This window comes from Gekko japonicus, unplaced genomic scaffold, assembly GCF_001447785.1.
Source record: "Gekko japonicus isolate JY-2015 unplaced genomic scaffold, Gekko_japonicus_V1.1 scaffold696, whole genome shotgun sequence".
Taxonomy (NCBI): Eukaryota; Metazoa; Chordata; class Lepidosauria; order Squamata; family Gekkonidae; genus Gekko; species Gekko japonicus.
Genome location: NW_015161971.1, coordinates 190,359 through 213,161, shown reverse-complemented (window position 1 = coordinate 213,161; position 22,803 = coordinate 190,359). Strand labels below are relative to the sequence as shown.

The 22,803-nt window shown below is 51.1% G+C and overlaps 1 protein-coding gene across 2 annotated transcripts; it reads right to left on the bottom strand.

Moving 5' to 3' along the window:
- Window positions 1–993: 993 nt before the first annotated feature.
- ASB13 (ankyrin repeat and SOCS box containing 13) lies at window positions 994–22,205 on the bottom strand. 2 transcript variants are annotated; one of them, XM_015429682.1, is made up of 6 exons: window positions 22,131–22,205; window positions 18,339–18,526; window positions 14,589–14,739; window positions 6,240–6,374; window positions 3,697–3,888; window positions 994–1,329 (listed from the first exon to the last, which is right to left on the bottom strand). In XM_015429682.1, exons 1-6 carry the CDS (start codon window positions 22,171–22,173, stop codon window positions 1,202–1,204), a joined length of 837 nt encoding a protein of 278 aa, XP_015285168.1. In that variant the 5' UTR covers window positions 22,174–22,205; the 3' UTR covers window positions 994–1,201. The 2 variants fall into 2 exon arrangements, with proteins under 2 accessions (XP_015285168.1, XP_015285170.1); XM_015429684.1 differs by lacking the exon at window positions 6,240–6,374.
- Window positions 22,206–22,803: the final 598 nt, after the last annotated feature.

Genomic DNA, 22,803 nt, shown 5'->3' with positions numbered 1-22,803 from the left:
CTGGACTGTTTTGGATTGCTAGCTATTGGGGGGGGGGGACGTGCAGATCTGTCCTCACAGAGGAGGGAGAGCTTGCGCCTGAATAAAACTTGGTCTTAAAGGTGCCACTGGACTGTTTTGGGCCGGGAGGGTTCTGCAATTTACCTGGCTACATCTTGCTCTGTTGCATGTGCCGGCCCCCTGGGCTCTTTACTGCCAGAGCTCCGCTCCTGTGCGCTCCAGCAGGAAAGGACCCCTGATGATAATGATTATTATCATTATTTCCCCCCCTCCTCCAGTGCAGAAGACCTGCTGGTCCTCCCTACTCTGTTTTATCCTCACAACAACCCTGCAAGGTATGTTAGATGAGAGAGAGAGGGTTGGCCTGACGTCAAGCAGTAACTTTCAGGCCTGTACCGGAATCTGAACCCAGCTCTCTTATATCCCAGGCTGAGGCTTTAAACACTACACCATCCCTTCTGTCTAGGAACCCTGGGTGCAAAGACGGCATCAGTGGTTAACAGAGTGAGCTGGGAGCCATCAATTCAAGGACAGATAGCTACTCGGTCTCAGCCCCAACTGTACAATACAAGGTTAGACATATTTTACAGGGATGAGACACGAAACGCTCCAGTCCATGTGGCTGCTTCATCCCGTGGCGAAGTGCTGTAGTAGTACTCAGGGGTCATTTCGTAGAAAGAGAGGTACAGGAGCTCATTAGCATAACTCATTTGCATATGCCACACCCCCTGACATCGCCGGAAGTGTGTCAGAAGGCAACACCCACCGCTCAGGCTCCACTGGACTGTTTTGGATTGCTAGCTATGGGGGGAACGTGCAGATCTGTCCTCACAGAGGAGGGAGAGCTTGTCCCTGAATAAAACTTGGTCTTAAAGGTGCCACTGGATTGTTTTGGGCTGGGGGGGGGGCTCTACAATTTTCCTGGCTGCTTCTTGCTCTGACTGAGGGCTGCTGGGAGCAGGGGGCGGGCTTGTTGCATGTCCCCGCCCCCTGGGCTCTTTACTGCCAGAGCTCCGCTCCTGTGCGCTCCTGCAGGAAATGACCCCTGGTAGAACTTAAGAATCAGGCGGCAAGGAGATCCTCGAACCCTGGGCTTCTTATCTACAGTATGTACATCATTGTCATTAAAATCGACGAGGTCGATACCCAAGGGTTCTGAGCTGCTGGCTGCGACCTTCCAACGGCCCTTTTCCCTCGATCGTCACTGGTAGGAGAGGAAGTCGATAAACCGTCGGGGGATCTGCAGCCTGGCGATTCTCTTCAGGGGCCGCTGGCCGAAGGCCCTGCGGAGGCTGAGGCGGCAGAGCTGGGACAGTCTGAGGGGCGTCTCTGCGAAAGAGAAAGGGGGATGATGGGAGAGGTGGAAAGGACGCGGCCTACAAATCCCATCCCGCCAGTTCGAAGAAGAGGAGTTGGATTTATACCGTGTGCTTCATTCGGAGTCTCAGAGTGGTTTCCCATCTCGTTTCCCTCCCCCTCCCCAGAACAGGCACCCTGTGAGGTAGGCGGGGCTGAGAGACCTCTGAGAGGACTGCTCTTGAGAAAACAGCTCTGAGGGAACTGTGACTGACCCAAGGTCACCCGGCTGGCTGCATGCAGAGGAGGAGTGGGGAAACGAATCTGGTTCTCCAGATTAGAGTCCACCACTCTTAACCACTGTACCAAACTGACAAAGAGATTGGATTTATACCCCGCCCTTCACTCGGAGTCTCAGAGCGACTTACAATCTGCTTTCCCTTCCCCTCCCCACAACAGACACCCTGAGAGAACTTGTGACTGACCCAAGGTCATCCAGCTGGCTGCATGAGGAGGAAGAGTGGAGAAACAAACCCGGTTCTTCAGAGGGGGGAATAACTGACCTGTTTGTGCACTGAGCTTCATTGCGTAAGTGTGGTTCGAACCTACATTTCCCCAGCCGCATTAGGACACTTTTAAATTTATACAGCTACATTTGACTGCAGTGGCAACATAGAGTCCAACAAGATTTGGGGGGTATAAGCTTTCAAGAGTCAAAAGCTGTTCTGCTGTAGAGCAACATAGACACCCTCTGAAACTTATTTATTTATTTATGTTAGTAGGTTTTTCAAAATGAGGGATGTTCAGAGGTGGTTTGCCATGGCCTGCCCCTGCATCACAGCCCTGGTATTCTTAAGAACATCAGAGAAGCCATGTTGGATCAGACCACTGGCTCAGCCACCCCAATACTCTGTGTCACACAGTGGCCAAAACCCAGGTCCCATCAGGAGGTCCACCAGTAGGGCCATAAGAACATAAGAGAAGCCATGTTTGACCAGGCCAAAGGCCCCTCCAGTCCAATGCCCTGTGTCACACAGTGGCCAAAACCCAGGTGCCATCCGGAGGTCCACCAGTGCGGTCAGAACTCCAAAAGCCCTCCCACTGAGGCCCCCCAAGCAGCAAGAATACAGAGCATCACTGCCCCAGACTTAAGAACATAAGAGAAGCCATGTTTGACCCGGCCAATGGCCCCTCCAGTCCAACGCCCTGTGTCACACAGTGGCCAAAACCCAGGTGCCCTCAGGAGGTCCACCAGCGGGGCCAGAACTCCAGAAGCCCTCCCACTGTGCCCCCCCCAAGACAGAGCATCACTGCTCCAGACGTAAGAACGTAAGAGAAGCCCATGTCGGATCAGGCCAGTGGCCCACCCAGTCCAACACTCTGTGTCACACAGTGGCCAAAAATACCAGGTGCCCTCAGGAGGTCCACCAGCGGGGCCAGAACTCCAGAAGCCCTCCCACTGTGCCCCCCCCAAGACAGAGCATCACTGCTCCAGACGTAAGAACGTAAGAGAAGCCCATGTCGGATCAGGCCAGTGGCCCACCCAGTCCAACACTCTGTGTCACACAGTGGCCAAAAATACCAGGTGCCCTCAGGAGGTCCACCAGCTGGGCCAGAACTCAAGAAGTCCTCCCACTGTGCCCTCCCCAAGACAGAGGATCACTGCCCCAGACATAAGAACGTAAGAGAAGCCATGTCGGATCAAGCCAATGGCCCTTCCAGTCCAACTCTCTGTGTCACACTGTGGCCAAAACCCAGGTGCCCTCAGGAGGTCCACCAGCGGGGCCAGAACTCCAGAAGCTCTCCCACTGTGTCCCCCCCAAGCACCAAGAAGACAGAGCATCACTGTGCCAGACAGTGTTCCATCTATAAGAACATCAGAGAAGCTATGTTGGATCAGTCCAATGGCGCATCCAGTCCAACACTCTGTGTCACACAGTGGCCAAAACCCAGGTGCCATCAGGAGGTCCACCAGCGGGGCCAGAACTCCAGAAGCCCTCCCACTGTGTCCCCCCCAAGCACCAAGAAGACAGAGCATAACTGCCCCAGACAGTGTTCCATCTATAAGAACATCAGAGAAGCCATGTTGGATCAGTAAAATGGCCCATCCAGTCCAACACTCTGTGTCACACAGTGGCCAAAACCCAGGGGCCATCAGGAGGTCCACCAGCAAAGCCAGAACTCCAGAAGCTCTCCCACTCTTGCCCGCCAAGCACCAAGAAGACAGAGCACCACTGCCCGAGACAGAGTGTTCCATCTATAACTTGTGCCTAACAGCGACTGATGGGCCTCTGCTCCGTATGTTTAATAACATAGCAAGCAACTGAGTGAAACAGGACTGCAGATTCACTTAGACGCATTCAAGCCCCAGGGAAGCGCCAGGAGTTCCCCGCCACTCACTTTCGTAATACTCAAAGCACTTAGTGGTGGGGCTGCTACCCCGGCTGTAGTCAACAGGTTTCTTCCCTCGATTGTCCCTTGCGTAAAGATTCCCTCCGAATTCCACCAGCATCTCCACCAGATCAGCATTCTTCACTTTGGCGGCGTGGTGGAGGGCGGTCTCGTGAAGCTTGGCTGCGTTCACGTTGGCACCTGACAGGACAAAGGAGGCAAATTAGAAGAGGAAATGGGGAGCCGGCCGGAGAACCCCAAAGCCACTGTCCCTCACTGCATTTCTGCAGAATGTGGACCTAGCTCAGGAATTCTGACATAGGGTGGTGGGTGCAACCAGTAAATGGCCGTGGCAGGTGGCGGAGCCAAGCACAAAATGGCTACCCCAAGAGGCGGGGCCAGAGGAGTGACAAGTGGAGTGCCTCAAGGATCTGTCCTGGGACCTGTTTTGTTCAACATCTTTATCAATGATTTGGATGAAAGAATAGAGGGAATGCTTATTAAATCTGCAGATGATTCTAAATTGGGGGGGGGGTAGCAAATACAGTAGAAGACAGAGTCAGGATACAGGATGATCTTGACAGGCTGGACACACACACTAGCAGTAAAGCCCGTTGTGGAGATAAATACAACGAGATCTAGAAAGAGGCTCTGGGGGAGTGCTCTGGCTTTGGGCAAACAGTGTCATTTTGCTGTGGTGACCTCAGCAGGGTATAATGGCAGAGTCCACTGTTTTCTCCAGAGGAACTGATCTCTGCTCCCTGAAGAGCAGTTGTAATTTTGAGTGATCTGTAGCCCTCACCTGGAAATTGGCAACAATTGTTACCCAGGACGAAATGGCTGGTTTGGAGGGTGGAGTCTATGGCATTCTACCTGTCTGATGTCCCACCCCTCCGCAAACCCCACCCTCTCCAGGCTCCACCCCTCAAATCCCCAGGAATTTGCCAGCCTGGAGTTGGCAACCCCATCTCCTTCGCAGCTAACCATCAACCTACCATTATCTGCCCCTTTGACTTCAGCTGACTTCCGCCCTCCCTTCTGCAGAGCAATTGTAATTTTGAGTGGTCTCCAGCCCTCACCTGGAGATTGGCAACAATGGTTCCCCATGAGGGACTGAGTGGTTTGGAAGGTGGAGTCTATGGCATTGTACCTGTCTGAGGTCCCACCCCTCTTCAAACCTCACCCTCTTCAGGCTCCATCTCTGTATCTTTCCTTTCCCCCCCTTCCTTCCCCTTTCCCTTCCTCTGTGCAGAAACTAATAAAATTCTTAAAAGAAAAAAAAAGAAAGAAAGCTTACATGCAAATAAAAAGGGGTTTGATTTTTAAGGTGCCACCAGAGTCCAGTGTATAACAGAACCGCGTCTCAACGTTTGCGACAGCAGTCCCCTGGCTCTGACTCTCCCTTTCCCGGAATGGCATCAAATTCCAGAATGCGACACTTCCCAGCATTTACGCAACCCCTTTTCTTGTTCGAATTCGGCATGCGAAAAACTCAGCGCTCACCTGTTGTTGGGTTTGCAGTACGGTTCATGTTATGCCTTGAAGTTCATTGACCTCTTTGTGTGTGGCAAGAGGTCTTGTGACCCACAGGGGGGGGGTCTCAGCCAATAAGCAACAGGGGCAGCTGCCCTAGTCACTGTTCTGGGGGAGCCCACGTGCTCACAGCCCCATCCTCCTCAACAGAAAAAAAACCAGCAACGTGCCCCGTGCAATGACATCACCCGGAGGTGACCTCATCGTGCAGGGCACGTTGTGGGGATGAACTGACACGCTCTATCATTTGAGGAAAAAACTCTATGGTTACCAATGTTCCCTCTAAGCTGAATTAGTGTGAGTTTAGGGTTGTCGGTAAGTTGTATTGACTTACCGGTGGGGGAGCGTTGCTCGGCTCCGGGAGCTCTTCTCCGACATGCGTGAAGTGAAGTGCTACGTCGATCACGTAGAGTTTTCCCTCTGACGATCCGGGCCAGGCCCCCAACGTGATTGAAGTGGTTGCGTCACCTCTGGTGACACAGCCACGCTGCGCTTCGGAGGGCAGAGTTCCCCCCAGGGCCCGATTCCGCGGCGGCGGAAATCAGGCCTCCAAAGCGGGGGTTTACCCGCCACCCGCCCCCACTTGGCAGCCCTATGTGAGCTAGCTCACAGTTTTTTAGCCTCCAACTCACACATTTTTGTCATAGCTCAGGAAGTAGGGCTCCAAGGCAAACTGACTTATGCAGCAGCCAAATTGCCTGCTCACAACTTTAGTGCCAGTAGCTCACAAAGTAGAATTTTTTGCCTCAGAAGACTCCACAGATTAGAGGGAACATTGAGGGTTACCGTAGAGTTTTCCCTCAAACGACAGAGCATCCCCCTGCCATGTGCCCTGCACGATGATGTCACTTCCGGGTGACGTCATTATGGTGCGCGCGCTTTGCACACACACCGAAAACTCCAGGGGACGAAGAGGGGGCCCTCCGCCGGCACGACTCGGCCACCCTAGGTCCAGCTCTGTTTCGATGCTTCTAAGCCTGTGGAAGAAGGAAAAAAGCTCGCTTGCCCAAGTCCCGCACCTGCATTCAGCAGCAGCTTCACGCAATCCAGGTGCTCTCTGGCACAGGCCACGTGCAGAGGGGTCCCAAAGTGGCAGTCGTGGGCTTCCAGGTTGGCCCCGACGTCGATCAGGAGCCGGACGCAGTCAGCGCTGCCTTGAGCCAGGAAAGAGGAGACCGGAATCAACGGAGATCACCAAGAGACACGGGTGGGCCTATGGAGAGAGGGAGGACCCCCCTCCCCGCTCTGCAAGGTTCGAGGCACAGGGATGCCAGCCTTATTTATAAGCTAAAGTGTTCTATATGTTCCATCTTATAAAGTGCACTGTGTATTATTCATAATATTCTAAAACATTCATTACATGCAATATCAACAATAATAATCAGCAGGGCTCTTTCTGTAGAAAAAGCCCAGCAGGAACTCATTAGCATAATAGGCCACACTCAACAGCAGGTTTAGGCCACACGCCCCTAATGTAGCCAATCGTAATGAGTTCCTGCTGTTGGGTGTGGCCTATTATGCTAATGAGTTCCTGCGGGGCGTGGCCAACTTGGGAGCCAGCCGGAACGCCGTTCCTGTGCGTTCCTGCCCAAAAATAGCCCTGAAATCAGTTTGTACAATCGAATAGCTACCAGTCAATTAACATCCTTTTTACACAATCAACCCCAACGGGAGTTTCTAGAATTGTACACCCGCTTCTCCTTGCTTGAAAGTCTTCTAAAGGGGGAAGTTTCCTTTTGTGGTTACACTGAAGTTTAAATTGATGTTTGTTGCTGGTCCTACAAAAGGCCCATTAAGCAGCTGACAATCATAGACGGAGTGTAAAAAGGATGTAAATTGACTGGTGGCATTAGAATATATACCTGTTTTAGAATATTATGAATAATAAACAATGCACTTGATAAGATGGAACATATAGAACACTTTAACTTATAAATAAGGTTTTTGCAGTGTATATATTTGTTGTTTGACTCTTCTAACACTGCAGCTTGAGTTTCCACGGCCTCCAGGTGGGACCTGGGGATCCCCCAGAATTCCAGCTCATCTCCGGCCTGCAGAGATCAGTTCCCCTGGAGAAAATGGATGCTTTGGAGGGTGAACTCTACGGCATTGAACCCCACTGTGGTCACAGGCTTCACTCACAAATTCTGAGGCTGATTGTATTTATTTATTTATTTATTTCATTAATTCAATTTTTTAATCCTGCCCTCCCCGCCAAAGGCAGGCTCAGGGCGGCTTACAATTAAAAAAAAGATAAAAGTATATTAAAACACATGTGCTTATAACAATACAGTATCATAAATACAAAACATACCAGCTCATAATACAAAGTAAAATAAAGCGCTGGTAGCGATGGCATCCCGGAGGCCATGATGGAATATGCCCGAAACTGGCCCCGGTCAACATCCAACACAGCTGGCCACTGATGTCAGTATAAGGGCCTTAACGGTTCAGTTAGCGTTGTTGGTACTGATTGGTGTTATTAGTGGATGTTATCAGTGGCCGCTCCTGATCGAAGGCCTGGTGGAAGAGCTCCATTTTACAGGCCCCGTGGAACTGTCAAAGGTCCCGCAGGGCCCTGATGTCTCCCAGGAGCTCGTTCCACCAGTATGGAGCCGCCAGCAAGAAGGCCCTGGCCCTGGTGGAAGCCAGTCTGGCATCTTTCGGCCCAGGGAGGGCCAAACGGTTTTGCGACCCTGACCTCAGTGCTCTCTGGGGAACATAAAGTTTTGCCCCAAAACCAGAGCGTCACCCCCAACGTGCCTACGTCACTTCCTGGTGACGCAGGCACGTCGCACGGCGTCACTTTCGGCTCGCGGAACGTCCCCCCACCCCTGCTGGCGTTTTCAACAGACCCGGCAACCCTAGTTTGAGTAGACAGTACTGACCTTGATAGACGTGGAACCCAAAGCAGTTTTTATCCTCCTCCTCTGCTCCACTTTGTCCTCACAACAACCCTGTGAGGTAGGTTAGGCTGAGAGCATGTGGCTGGCCCAAGGTCACCCAGTGAGCTTCCACGACTGAGTGGGGATTCGAATCCAGGTCTCCCACATCCTAGAGAGCCAGTTTGGTGTAGTGGTTAGGAGCACGGACTCTAATCTGGGAGAATCGGGTTTGATTCCCCACGCCTCCACATGCAGCTGCTGGTGTGACCTTGGGCCAGTCACAAGTTCTCTCAGATCTGTTCTCTCAAGGGCAGTTCTCGAGAGAGCTCTCTCAGCCCCACCTGCCTCACAGAGTGACTGTTGTGGGGAGGGGGAGGGAAAGGAGTTTGTCAGCCGCTCTGAGACTCAGTGAAGGGCGGGGTATAAATCCAATCTCTTCTTCTTCTTCTAGCCTAGGGTTCCCAACCTTTTGGAGCCTGTGGGCACCTTTCGATTTCTGACAGCATGGTGGGCACAGCCACAAAATGGCTGCCACACGAGGTGAAGCCAGCCACAAAATGGCTGCCACACAAGGTGAAGCCAGCCACAAAATGGCTGCCCCATGAGGTGAAGCCAGCCACAAAATGGCTCTCGCAGCTCACTTTCAGTCACACAGTGATCTTTGCATTGTAGTGACAGCTGCCAAGTAATATTTTTTAGATTCTGCAAGTCAATCTAATCTCCAATAGCCAACCAGAAGCCTTGCTGGGCAAAAGCCCCACCCACTCTCTAAACAACTCTTGGCAGGGGACACAAAAGCTGTTGGCGGATGCCACTGTTAGATCGCGCTAACAAAGGACTCGTACAGTGATTCAGCAAGTGATTCAGCTTTATTGGAAGTAACGAACAAGCACTAACTCAGTAAGAAACCAGAACAGAAAACAGTGGGAGCTTATGCTCCTTTTAAACATAACCGGGCTAATGTAGCCACGCCTATTTACAAATAACAACCAATGAGATTGCTAGAATAAAGACCAATGAGAGTCTTTCCCTCCTAGGGAATGGTATCGTTCTGATTGGTCGCTGTTACGAAGCGACCAATAGGAAGTTCGTTCAGAGGAGCCCTGGTCTGGCTCGAAGCTTAACATGGGAGTCCTATGAGGTGATTCATGTAATCATTTCAATACATTACAATTCCTCCCCCCTAAGTTAAGCCATCATCCCAATTGTTTTATTATTTACATACATACAATCACCCTTTGTACATCAGCTATTCCAACAGTATTTACACTCATAGTCCTTCAGATAAGTCGGCATTTGCCGCGAACGCTGGGACCTACGGAGCGGTGCAGGCTCCATGGGCAGACAAGGTTGTGTGTCAGAGTGGGGTTCACTACAGCCTGGATCAGGCACAGACTCGACTGGGATTTCAGCCCCGCACACAGGGTTCTGCCCTGACTCGGGGACAGTACCGGGCCTTTCGGTACTCACCGCCTGCTCTGGGGGTGTCCACTCGACATCAGGGGATTCAGCCGTCGGAGAGTCAGCGCTGTCCCTAGCCCAACGTCTCCTTAACTGATCTATGTGGCGCCGCCATATTCGACCGTCAGCTAACTGCACCACATACATTCGAGTACCCACAGAGTCGGATATAACCCCAGGAAGCCATAAGTGCCCGTTTGCATAATTTCGTGCGAAAACCTTGTCCCCTTTTTCAAACATGCGCACCTTCGGTTGCGCCGTGGTACGCTCGGATTGCTCTTCAGTGAGGTCTGGGTGCATTCGGTTCAAACGGGTCGTGAGTCTCCGCCCCATTAACAATTCGGCCGGACTACGGCCTGTAGCACTACAGGGGGTGGTGTGCTGCAGCAAAAGAAAGGAGCCCAGCCTCTGGCTCCAGTCCCCTTCGTCCATTTTACCCAGGGCCTCTTTGGCCGTCCTGACCATCCGTTCGGCTTGGCCATTAGATGCCGGATGGAAAGGGGCCGAAGTCATTTGGCGTATGCCATTACTCGTGAGGAAGAGCCTAAATTCCTCAGACACAAATTGAGGCCCGTTGTCACTGACGATGACGTCAGGCAACCCGTGGGTGGCAAAAAGTCGGCGGAGCGCATGGATCACAGCAAGTGATGTGGTCGATTTCATATGCACGACCTCCAGCCATTTGGACATAGCGTCCACCACAATTAGGAACATTTGCCCTTGGAGAGGGCCAGCAAAATCTATATGCAATCTGGCCCAGGGTTTACCAGATGACTCCCAGCCTTGGGGTGTAGCTTGTGGGGGATCGGGTCTGACTTGCTGGCATTTGGGACACCCTCGTACCCATTCTTCGATCTCTTTGTCCAGCCCCGGCCACCAGACATACCCTCTGGCCAACGCTTTGGTGTGTACCATACCGGGGTGACCCTCGTGCAGCGACTCTAACACTCTCGTCCTGAGTTTGTCAGGAACCACCACCCTGTTCCCCCATAATACACAGCCCTTAGAAATGGATAGTTCATTTTGACGGCTTTTGTAAGGGCCGAACTCCGGTTCAACGCTTCCAACCGGCCACCCCCTCCAAACCCAGTTTAATACTCGGGACAGCACGCTATCCTTGGCCGTGTGTGCTGCAATGTCCCTGGATGATACCGGGGGTCGAGGAAGCTCCTCAATTGCCAAGACCTCACAGGCGGGGGCAGGGTCTGCGCCAATGTCCGGCACCGGGCACCGGCTGAGGGCATCCGCATGCCCAATCGCTTTCCCAGGCCGGTGCTCTAAGTCAAAATCATAAGCCTGCAAAAATATCGCCCATCTAAGCATGCGTGGGGACATGATGTTTGGCAATTGCTTATCGGGCGCAAAAATCCCCAGTAGCGGCTTGTGGTCAGTGACCAGCAAAAATCGTCTGCCAAAAATAAAATCATGGAACTTTTTGACAGCCGCTACCAACGCCAGACCCTCCTTGTCTATCTGGGCATAGTTCCGCTCTGCCGCAGATAGTGATCTAGAATAAAAAGCGATAGGCGCTTCGCTCCCATCAGGCATCAGATGGCTTAAAACTGCGCCTACTCCAAAAGGTGAAGCGTCAGCAGCTAACACCAGGAGCTTGTGTTCATCATAATGCGTGAGTACGGCATTAGATGTCAGCAGCTCCTTGACTCCCACAAAAGCCTTTTCCTCGGCCTGCCCCCACTTCCATTTTGCCTCCTTGTGCAAAAGCGCGTGCAAAGGGGCCGCCACTGATGCCTTATGCGGTAAAAACGCATGATAAAAATTCAGGAGTCCTAAAAAGGATTGGAGCTCCTTCTTACTCACCGGCCTGGGGGCGTTTTGGATTGCAGATACCTTCTCATCCGTGGGGTGGACTCCCTCTGCGTCAATGCGAAACCCCAGGAAGTCCACACTTTCCACCCCGAGCGTGCATTTTGAGCGCTTAACTCTGAGACCGGCATTTTGAAAACGCCTGAGGACCTCTTTAACCCGGTCCAGTAGTTCCTGTTCAGACCCGCCCGCAATCAGCACGTCGTCAAAATAGGGCACTGTGCCAGGTACCCCCCTTAGTAGACGTTCCATGAGGCCCTGAAAAATCCCAGGTGCTACGTTGACCCCGAATTGCAGCCTGTTCACTTTAAAAGCCCCTTGGTGGGTTACAATTGTTTGGGCCTCGGCAGCCTCCGGGGTGACAGGCAACTGCTGGTATGCCTGGGCCAGGTCAAATTTGGCGAAAATCTTGCCACCCCCCAGGGAAGCCAAAATGTGGCTTATTACCGGGACCGGGTACGAATGTTGCTGCAGCGCCTTGTTAATCGTACATTTGTAATCGGCGCATAGTCGTATGGACCCATCTGATTTGACAGGGGTTACGATCGGGGTCTCCCATTTGCTGTATGGTACTGGCTCTAAAACCCCTTGCTCAACTAGTTTGTCAATCTCTTTTTCCACCTTATGTTTGAGAGACACAGGTACTTTCCGATACTTCAACCTAATAGGTTTGACTGACGGATCTAAGTCAAACGCAACCGGGGGGCCCTTGTACCTCCCCAACCCTTCGGCAAATACATCAGGGAACAGGTCGTACAGCATGCCCCATTTATTTTCAGACATCCTGTTAATCCCAGAAATACCAATGCCCAATGGCTCAAACCAATCTAACCCTAGCAGGTTAACCCGGTCTCCCTCTGCAATCAGGAATGACAGTTTAACACATTTCCCCTTATACTCAACAGTAACAGAGTCCCGTCCGGCCAAGGGAATTCGGTTGCCCTGGAAGTCGGACACTCTGGTTCCCGCAGGCTGGAGCCGCCGCCGGCTTCGGTTCGGGAACAACTGGCGCCAGGACGCGGCAGAAATCACCGTCACGGACGATCCTGAGTCCACCTCCATTGTACAGGGTCGGCCGTCGAGGAGTGGAGTCACGGTGATCTTGCCCTGGCTGCTGGTGCGATTTACGGCCGATGCGCTCGACAAGGTCGCCGTCAACTGGCAGCTTGCTTCCGATGCTGAGGAACGGGTCTTGCCTTGGGTGCTGACTGGAGTGCCCCTCTGCGCTGACCGGTTGTTAGTTGAGGGATCCTTCTTTGCTGATCTGCAGACTCTGGCCAGATGACCACGCCGCCCACACGCTCTGCAGTCGACATCACGAGCCCAACAGGAGTCGCGCTGGTGTTTCCCGCCACAACCGGAGCAAGGCTTGACGTTGGTAGTCTTCGCTGGGGTCCGCTTGCCTCGAACCGCGTTGACGTCATCATCCGCGTCTTCGCCCTCGCTGTCTCGTTGAGCGTGTATACTGGGCTCTGCCACCCGCTGGCGGACCTCCTTCGTGGACTTCTCCGCTGCTTCCGCGGCCACGGCCTCTTCGTAGGCCACTGCCCAGGTCAGGGTGGTGCGGGCGAACAGCCTCTGTTGCAGCCTTTCATCTTTGAGACCGCAGACGAGACGGTCTCTGAGGGCTTCCTCCACGTTGTGGAAATTACATGGCCGTGCGGCTTTGCGAAGGGCCGCCACGAAATCTGCGATGGTCTCGCCTCCGGCCTGGTTCCGCTTGTAAAAAGCGTGCCGGCAGGCGATCTCCGACGGTTGTGGAGAATAGTGAGCCTTAAGCTTCTCCGTGATGTCAGCGTAGGTGACAGTCTTTATATCAGTTGGGGCCACCAACGACCTGGCTATGTCGAAGGTCCCCTTCCCGCAGGAACTCAGGAGGCATGCTCGTTTCTTCGCCTCATCGGTGATGTCGTGGGTCTCCAGATGGAACTCGAACCTGGACAGGTAGGAGTCCCAGTCTTCTGAGGAGGGTTCGAAGCACTCGAACTTCTGGCTTCCAGCCATCGGGGGAGACTTGGGCACCGGAGCTGGTGGCGCCTCCGCCGGATCGGCTGCTGTGCTCTGCTCGCTTTCTTCCGAGTCCGAAGTGTGGATGTCCGCAGGGCTGCCTACCTGCTCTAACATCCCATCCTCGTCGCCAATTGTTAGATCGCGCTAACAAAGGACTCGTACAGTGATTCAGCAAGTGATTCAGCTTTATTGGAAGTAACGAACAAGCACTAACTCAGTAAGAAACCAGAACAGAAAACAGTGGGAGCTTATGCTCCTTTTAAACATAACCGGGCTAATGTAGCCACGCCTATTTACAAATAACAACCAATGAGATTGCTAGAATAAAGACCAATGAGAGTCTTTCCCTCCTAGGGAATGGTATCGTTCTGATTGGTCGCTGTTACGAAGCGACCAATAGGAAGTTCGTTCAGAGGAGCCCTGGTCTGGCTCGAAGCTTAACATGGGAGTCCTATGAGGTGATTCATGTAATCATTTCAATACATTACAGCCACGGTGCTCATGGGCACAACGTTGGAGACCCCTGTCCAATGCTCCCTCTAAGCTGTGGAGTCTTGTGAGCAAAAATTCCACCTTGGGAGCTACTGGCATTAACGTTGTGAGCAAGCGGTTTGGCTACTGCATACATCAGTTTGCTCTGGAGCCATCCGTCCTGAGCTAAGACAGAAATGTGTGAGCTGGAGGCTAAAAAACTGTGAGCTAGCTCACACTAACTCAGCTTAGAGGGAACACGGCCCCTGTAACTAGTCTGACACTCTAACCACTAGACCACACCACAACACTCCACTGACTCTCTTAAAATGGATGAAAAATAATAACCATCAGGTTAACATGTGGTCCTCCGGAGTCAATTCACGGGAACAGGGGTAGTTTTGTATCTACTAAGCAATGCCTCTCAGCTTTAGCCACGGCCTTTGACCGCGGCTCATGCCAGCTTACCATTAGAATTCCCAACCCTCAGGAGACTGGGGGGGCGGAGACTCACCCTGCTCACATGGCTTACATGGTGACGTCACTTCCGGTTATGCAACCATAGTTCCGGCTGAATCCTAGAGCGCCCCACGACATGGCGACTTCACTTCCGGATACGCAGCTGGAAGTGACATCCCGCTGTGGTGGGATGCCATTTCAGCCCGCCGTATCAAATGGTGGCGGGGGACTGGCTCGGAGAGCTGCCCCCTTACTTACCGTTCATGCAGGCCTCGTGGAGGGGGGAGGCTGTGTAGAGGGGTGGGTTGACCTTCGCCCCGTGGGAGAGCAGGACTTTCACACACTCGATGCTCCCTGAGGCGCATGCGTCGCAGAGTGGTGTGCTGCCGTCGATATTCCTGGCATCCACCTTTGTTGATAGGAAAGAGGAAGAAGAGATTGGATTTAAACCCTGCCCTTTACTACCCAAGGGAGTCTCAGAGCGGATCACAAACTCCTCTCCCTTCCCCTCCTCACAACATACACCCTGTGAGGTAGAAGAAGAGGAGATTGGATTCATACCCCGCCCTTCACTACCCAAAGGAGTCTCAGAGCGGCTGACAAACTCCTTCCCCTTCCCCTCCCCACAACAGACACCCTGGGAGGCAGGTGGGGCTGAGAGAGCTCTCTTGAGAACTGCTCTTGAGAGAAGAAGCATATGGAGCAGAGGTCCATCAGTGGCTATTAGCCACAAGGTATAGATAGGGACTCTGGGGCAAGTGATGGTGCTTGGGGGGGTCAACAGTGGGATGGCTTCTAATGTCCTGGCCTCACTGGTGGACATCCTGGTGGCACCTGGTATTTCTGGCCACTGTGTGATACAGAGTGTTGGACTGGATGGGCCTTTGGCCTGATCCAACATTGGCATCTCTTATGTTCTTATGTTCTTAAGAAGAGATTGGGTTTATACCCCACCCTTCACTACCCGAAGGAGTCTCAGAGCAGCTTACAAACGCCTTTCCCTTCCCCTCCCCACAACAGACACCCTGTGAGGCAGGTGGGGCTAAGAGAGCTCTTTCAAGGACTGCTCTTGAGAGAAGAAGAGATTGGATTTATACCCCATGGCCCTTCACTACCCAAAGGAGTCTCAGAGCGGCTCACAAACGCCTTTCCCTTCCCCTCCCCACAACAGACACCCTGGGAGGCAGGTGGGGCTGAGAGAGCTCTCTTGAGAACTGCTCTTGAGAGAAGAGGAGATTGGATTCATACCCCGTCCTTCACTACCCAAAGGAGTCTCAGAGCGGCTCACAAGTGCCTTTCCCTTCCCCTCCCCACCACAGACACCCTGTGGGGTAGGCGGGGCTGAGAGAGCTCTGACAGAAATGGCTCTTTTTCAAGGACAGCTCTTATCAGAACTACGGCTTGCCCAAGGTCATCCAGCAGGTGCAAGTGGAGGAGTGGGGAATCAAACCCGGTTCTCCCAGATTAAAGTCCACACACTTAACCACGACACCAAACTGGCTTTCAGGGGTGACTCTGCAGTCAGTACAGCGTTGGCCCGGGGTATCTGAATGTGGTTTTGAGTTGCACCTTTTTCTGTTCCAGTGTGGGTTCGGTAAAACAACTGAGTGAATGCTAGATGGAGAACGGGCCCATGACTGATCGCTCTTAGCACCCAAGATCGGGTGAAATCAGTCTACCTGAACCATCCGGGCCCGGCCATTGTTTCTTATATTCCTACCGTTATACTGTTTAATTTTTCTGTTAATTTTCCTTGTTAATGATGTAATAAATATGATCTACAGCACTGGTCCCCCACATTTTTGAGCCTGTGGGCACTTTGGGAATTTGGACACAGTATGGTGGACACTGCCACAAAATGGCTGCCACAAAATGGCTGCTGCAGGGGGAGAGGAGCCAGCCACAAAATGGCTGCCACAGCTTGCCTTCAGTCACACAGTGAAGAGCCTTGTGTGCTGGTGGTAGCGGCTGCCAAAGTAACGTTTTCAAAAATCTGCGCAGCCAATCAATTCTCTAGTGACCAATCAGAAGCCTTGCTGGGCAAAAGCCCCACCTGGCCCGCCCACTTTCAAAACAGTTGGCAGGCACCAGAAAAGGTGTTGGATATCACAGTCTCCATATTGGAAACCCCTGGTTTGCAGTCGGAAGTTTGTTGTGTTTTTGCCTATTGTGGGTTCAGGGAGTGTTTTCATTTTTTTAATTACAATTCTAATTTCAATTTACAAATAAACAAAAAAGTCATACATTTATATAGAACTTACTTCAATTTACATTTAACATTTTTGTTCTATTTAAATATCTTCTATCTTTTCCATCTATCTTCATATCTAATAACATTTTTACTATAAACATGTACTACATAAGGTCTTTCTGTCTATCATTCTCCGTTTTAATTTAATTTTGTTCTTGATTTTCACCTATATCATTGGGGGAAAAACTTTCCCTTTTATTATAAACATGTCCCACATAAGGGGGAATTTCAGACAGGCGATAGATTCCGGAAGGGAACCGGTTCTCAAACGGGTTCTGGTCTGTCATTTCAGACAGAACCCGTTTGAGAACCGGTTCCCTTCCGGAATCTATTTGCCATTTCATACAAAAACGCTTCAGTCCCGTTTAGGAACCGGGACTGAAGCGTTTTACCTGTCATCCACTTCCAAGTGGTCTCCAGTGCCCTCTCCCGGTTCTGATACGCTTTTTCCCCGCCTTTTTTCACCCGCACGGACAATCTCCGGCTGTTTTTTTTTTTTAACGTTCGATTTATAATGCTATAGCGCTATAATGGTATAACGGAATAGCATTATATCAATCCCATTGGAATGCATGGAGTGTTTTGTTATACTGCTATAGCGCTATAGCGCTATAAATCGACCATTTTTTTAAAAAAAAAAACCAATCTCCCGCGCAGCAGGAAAACGGCGGGAAAACAAAGTGGTGCAAGTCTGAAATGCCAAACCGCTTCTGATCCGGCTCATTTCCGGTAGGGGCAAGCCCTGTGTGAAATGGCAGCCCTGTACCGGTTCACTTCAAAACGGATGATTGCCGGCTTGAAACTGGGTGAAACTGGGTAATGTGAAATTCCCCAAGGTCTTTACGTCTATCATTCCCTTTTTAATTTAATTTTGTGCTTGATTTTCAGCTATATCATTGGGGGAAAAAACCTTTCCATTTTTCTTGAAATTCTGAAGTCGGTCTGTTGTATATAAAATTTTGCCATTCTAGCATATTCATTTAGTTTATTCTTCCATTCCTTCAGGTCTGTCCATTTCTCGGCCTTCCATTTTGCTGCAAATATTACTCTTGCTGCCGTCACCATGCACTTAAATAATTCACTGTGTATTTTTGTAATAGTACTTGGCAGGATACTTAGAAGCATATTTTTCAGATCCATCGCAAACAAGTTTTAATATCTTTTGCAATCCTTCATGAATCTCTATCCAATATTTTTTGCTTTCTTGCATGTTCATCACATGTGATAGAATAGTTGCATGTGTGTTTTGACATTTCCTGCACTTCTCATTATAGCCTTTATTTGGCTTTGCTATATCTTGAAGAAGATGATGATGATGAGAAGAAGAGATTGGATTTATACCCTGCCCTTCACTACTCTCAGAGCGGCTTACAATCTCCTTTCCCTTCCCCTCCCCACAACAGACACCCTGTGAGGTAGGTGTGGCTGAGAGAGCTCTTTCAAGAACTGCTCTTTCGAGAAGAGCTCTGAGAGAACTTGTGACTGGCCCAAAGTCATACCAGCAGCTGCATGTAGAGGAATGGGGAATTAACCCCGGTTTTCCCAGATTAGAGATTCGCTCCTAAGTCCTAACCACTACACCAACCTGGCTCTTTAGGGGTAATATACCATCTAAAGACGGGTGTTTTCATTTTGTAGTCGACAATACATCCCTGTTTTTGATATACCTTCTCACACTTCGTCTGTGTGAGCCTTTGCGGCTCCACTGGACTCCTGCTTTATCTGGCTTCCTGGCCCCTTATTTTGCAACCACGCACCTGGGCTCCCGCGGCCAGCAGGAGTTTCACGCACTGCGTCTGGCCACGCAGGCTGGCCTCGTGGAGAGGCGTGATGGAGTCGTAGGTCACCAGGTTGACGCATGCCCCATTCTCTATCAGTTGCTGCAGCTCTAGGATCTCTCCCCCCCGAGCTGCTTCGTGAACCGGGGTCCTGTCGGCCCAAAAACCTGGGGGAAGAAAGGTGGATAGGGTGAGCACGGCTGCTACACAAGCAGAGACAGTTCTCAAAAGATATGCAAAACCCCAGGAGTTAAAACAAAAGAAAACAAAACAGACTCCTGGTCTCTAGTGCAGGATCCAGCCGAGCCTGATGGAGTCTCCAGGACTGTTCCGGGATTCCTGATGGTACGATTAACACAGAAATGGGACTTGCAAGCAGGGCCGGCTCACTCACTAGGTGAACTAGGCGGTCGCCTAGAGTGGGCTGGCCCTTAGGGGCGCCAAACTGCACCCAGCCCTGTACTCTGAGAGTTTCTTGATTATTTGTGTTTTTCATTCTTCCAAAAATGCATTTATTTTTTAAAAATGGTGGGCGCAGGGGGTGGGCGCCAGAAGGGATCCTCGCCTAGGGTGCAAAATAAGCTGGGGCCGGCCCTGCTTGCAAGCTCAAGTTCACAGCAAAGACTGTATGGCAGAAGCGTGGCCATGAAGGACACCAATGATCGGGTCCAGGGGAGTGGTGACCAGTGTTCCCTCTAAGCTGAGTTAGTGTTTTCTCACAACAACAATCCTGGAAGGTAGGCCAGGTTGAGAGTTTGTGACGGGCCCAAGGCCACCCAGCTAGCTTTTGTGGTAGAACTGGGGATTTGAAACCAAGTCGCCTAGGGTCCTAGTCCATCACTCAATCCACTTTTGGAATTTGGACACAGGGTGGTGGGCGCAACTACAAAATGGCTGCCGCAGGAGGTGGGGCCAACCACAAAATGGCTGCTGCAGGAGGTGGGGCCAACCACAAAATGGCAACTGCAGGAGGTGGGGCCAACCACAAAATGGCTGCCGCAGGAGGTGAAGACATACACACAGAGGAAGCCCAAGGACAGGGAAGAAAAAGATTAATTTAAAAAAATATACTGGGAGGACTGCGAGAGAATAAAACCAACGCCGCAGTGGCAGCTGCTGTTGAAATAAAGTTCCAATTGGATATCCAATGGCCAGTCAGAAGCCCTGCTGGGGGAGTGCCCTACCTGGCCCCACCCACTTAACAATACTTGGTGGTCACCAGGAAAGATGTTGGTAGGTGCTATTGTGCCCCCGGGCACCACGCTGAGGACCCCTGCACCATTCCACAGTGGCTCTTATTTGGAGTTTCAATACCACAGAAAGCGAATGATTCCTTGTACCCAGGCCCGTAGCTACAGTGGGGCTTTTGGGGGGCTCTGTCCCCTTTCTTAAAGGCACAGCCCCACAAGAATCTCTCCTGTAAATGCTTTTTAAGTCATTTAAAACCTTTTTTAAAAGGCGTGCACTCCTTTAAGTAGAGTGGGGTGCTGTAGTTGACTAATTCCCGCACTGAGCAGGGGGTTGGAGTAGGTGACCTCTAGGATCCCTTCTAACTCTGTGTCAAGAAACTGGTCTCCTTGAAGAGAGTTTTTCTGCCCAAGTGTTAGCTTTCTTGATTATAGTAGTCATCACCCCCGCCTGCCCGACTTGTTCTCAGAATTGTTGCTTAGGCTGGCAGGAGTGATTAACTTGCAGCAGCTGAGAACTGTCCTCTAAAGGGGTGGGCAGCTTGCAATTTAGAGATCTCTCCTGGTACCGGCTTTCTATTGGCTAAATGGCTTTCCTTTCTGCACTGAGAACGTCAGCCCCACCAGGAAAAAAATTATCCCGCGAGACTCAAAATTCTGGCTACGGGCCTGCTTGTACCCCGCTAAGCCAGTACGTTGTCACAGTGTGCAGCAAGAAGTTGGGAGGAAGCGACATTTTCAAAATGGGAGGCGTAAACAAATGGTTAAGTGAGCATTTGAAATAGCTATCGTTTTCCTTTTCGATATACCACTGGCTTAGCATTTTATTCTTTCCACGGGGTGGGGGCGGCTGTTGGGGCGGGGGAATTAAAAGGGTGAAGCAAACCGCCAGCCACGAGAAGGCTGTTCTCAGTAAATGATTTATTTTTGTTCTCTGGCCCGGATACAGAGATCCCTGCTACATGCCCCATGTGGTTTTGTCAGCAGGCACATGGTGAAAGGGCAAACAGGGACAAGAGAAAGTGAACTGGTAAACACAGGGGAGAGAGAGAGAGAGAGAAACCCAGTAGGCACATACAGCCACTGTCTAAGCCTCTTAAACAGGCAACACTGGAAGTCTGTTCTGCACTGTCCCGTCAATCTGGCATCACATCTGTCCAGCTGTAAAAGTCTAAAAAAACCCCATCGGGGTTAGTAACAAAGTAAGGCTACGTCCAGCCTTCTCCAAGTGAAAAGCAAAAGGAGATCTGCAGGAACGGATTTGTTGCGGACACGCTTTTGTGGGCTTGAATGCAGGAAGCAGAGCTTAGATACAGGGCTTTTCTTTTCTTGAAAAAAAGGTGCCGGAACTCTCAAAAAACCCCGATCGAATGAAGTTTTCAATCTGTATCCTGAAAACTCACGAACATTTACATATTTTTAAAAGAATTTTCGTTGAAGAGGTTCCGGAACTCTGTTCCGGTGCATTCCCCCAGGGGGGGAAAGCCCCGATTAGACAGACAGACAGATAGGCAGGCAGACAGGCAAGCAGGTAGACAGACAGACATTCCCAGTCACTTCCCACAATTAGAAAAGACACCTTTAGACATTTGTCTGCTATTTTGACATATTTATTGCTTTACAACTGTTGACCCTGTAACCTTAGCTTGTTATTTAGTGTCACTCTGCATATCTTGAGTGTCATCATGTTGCACGTGAATTTGCTGTTCATTCTCCGGCTATAAGCTTGAACCTCGCCTGCCTTTCCAATGTATTTGAAAAAGTGTGCCTTGCACACGAAAGCGCCTACCTTGAATAAAACCTGTCTTGGCCTTAAAGGCGCCGTTGGACTCTAAATGTGTTGCACTGCTTCAGAACGACCCGGCTAACCAGACAGACAGACAGGATAAATAGACCAAAACAGAGAAAGCCAGGCTAGTTAGACAGAGAGAGAGAGACAGATATGATAAAGAGACAGAAACAGAAAGAGCTAGACAGAGATACAAAAGAGACAGATGTTGTGGACAAATAGAAACAGAGAGGCAGACAGGTGGACAGACAGGTGGATAGACATGGGAGATAAATAGACATGGAGACAGGTGGACAGACATGGGAGATAAATAGAAACAGTGTCAGATTAGATAGATGACAAATAGAAACAGTGTCAGATTAGATAGATGACAGATAGATTGACAGACAGACAGAGATGGACAGATAGAGACAGAGCCAATGGAATGCCTTCCTATGCAAACCTCAAAAATGCACAAGGGGCCACTTGCCAAAGATGTAATTGATCAGAGGCAAAGGCAAGGAACGCTGGGGGGGGTGCCTTCTTCTGCCCCCCCTTCCCAAGCACCCACCACCAATGTTCGCTCTAAGCTGTGGAGTCTTGTGAGCAAAGATTCTACTTCGTGAGCTACAGTTGTGAGCGAGCAATTTGGCTGCTGCACAAATTAGTTGGCTCTGGAGCCCTCCTTCCTGAGCGAAGACAAAAATGTGTGAGCCAAGAGGCTAAAAAACGGTGATCTAGCTCACGCTAACTCAGCTTAGAGGGAACACTGCCCACCACCCTCTTTTCCCGGTCCTTTCCCTTCTCTCCACTCACCGATCTCGCCCAGCAAGGAGCCGCTGGCCATGGTCCTCTCCATGGCAAGCCCTGCCTCAAACTACAAGTCCCAGCAGCCCCAGTCCCCCGGGAGAGGAGGGCGGAGGAGAAGAGCCCGAGCCCAGCCACGGACCGCTCGCCGGTCCCTATTGTTCCAGGGCCTTGGAGATCCCGGAGACGTCAGAGCGCGGCGTTGCCGCAGAGCCCGCTGGGAGTTGTAGTTCACCGCGCAGAATCCCGGACTGAAAGCAGAGGCGAGCGAGCCTGTTAAGACGCCGGGTGGGCGAGGGCTTCACAGCGCAGACTCGGAGACGGCAACATTTCCAGCGCAACGTGCCTATTTCTTTTTTCCCTTTGCCGATTCCTTCCTGCATGTCTTTCTTCCTGCGCAGCTCTTAGATGAATACAAGTTGCCCTTTGCTAACTGCATTTGGTTGCCAACTCCAGGTTAGGAGATTTCTGAAGATGGTTGGGATCTGGGGAGGGGCGTGTTTGGCAGGGTTGCCAGCAGGGGTCATCTTGTAGAAACAGAGGTGCAGGAGCTCATTAGCATAACTCATTAGCATAACTTATTTGCATATGCCACACCCCCTGGCATCACCGGAAGTGTGTCAGAAGGCAACACCCACGGCTCAGGCTCCACTGGACTGTTTTGGATTGCTAGCTATTGGGG

Coding starts and splice junctions, on each gene's coding strand:
- ASB13 (XM_015429682.1), bottom strand. CDS start 22,173: ATGGAGAGGACCATGGCCAGCGGCTCCTTGCTGGGCGAGATCG. Junction 6,375..14,588: donor CCACGAGGCCTGCATGAACG/GTAAGTAAGGGG, acceptor TCCTGGCTCAAG/GCAGCGCTGACTGCGTCCGG. Junction 3,889..6,239: donor GAAGCTGCTGCTGAATGCAG/GTGCGGGACTTG, acceptor TTGTCCTGTCAG/GTGCCAACGTGAACGCAGCC.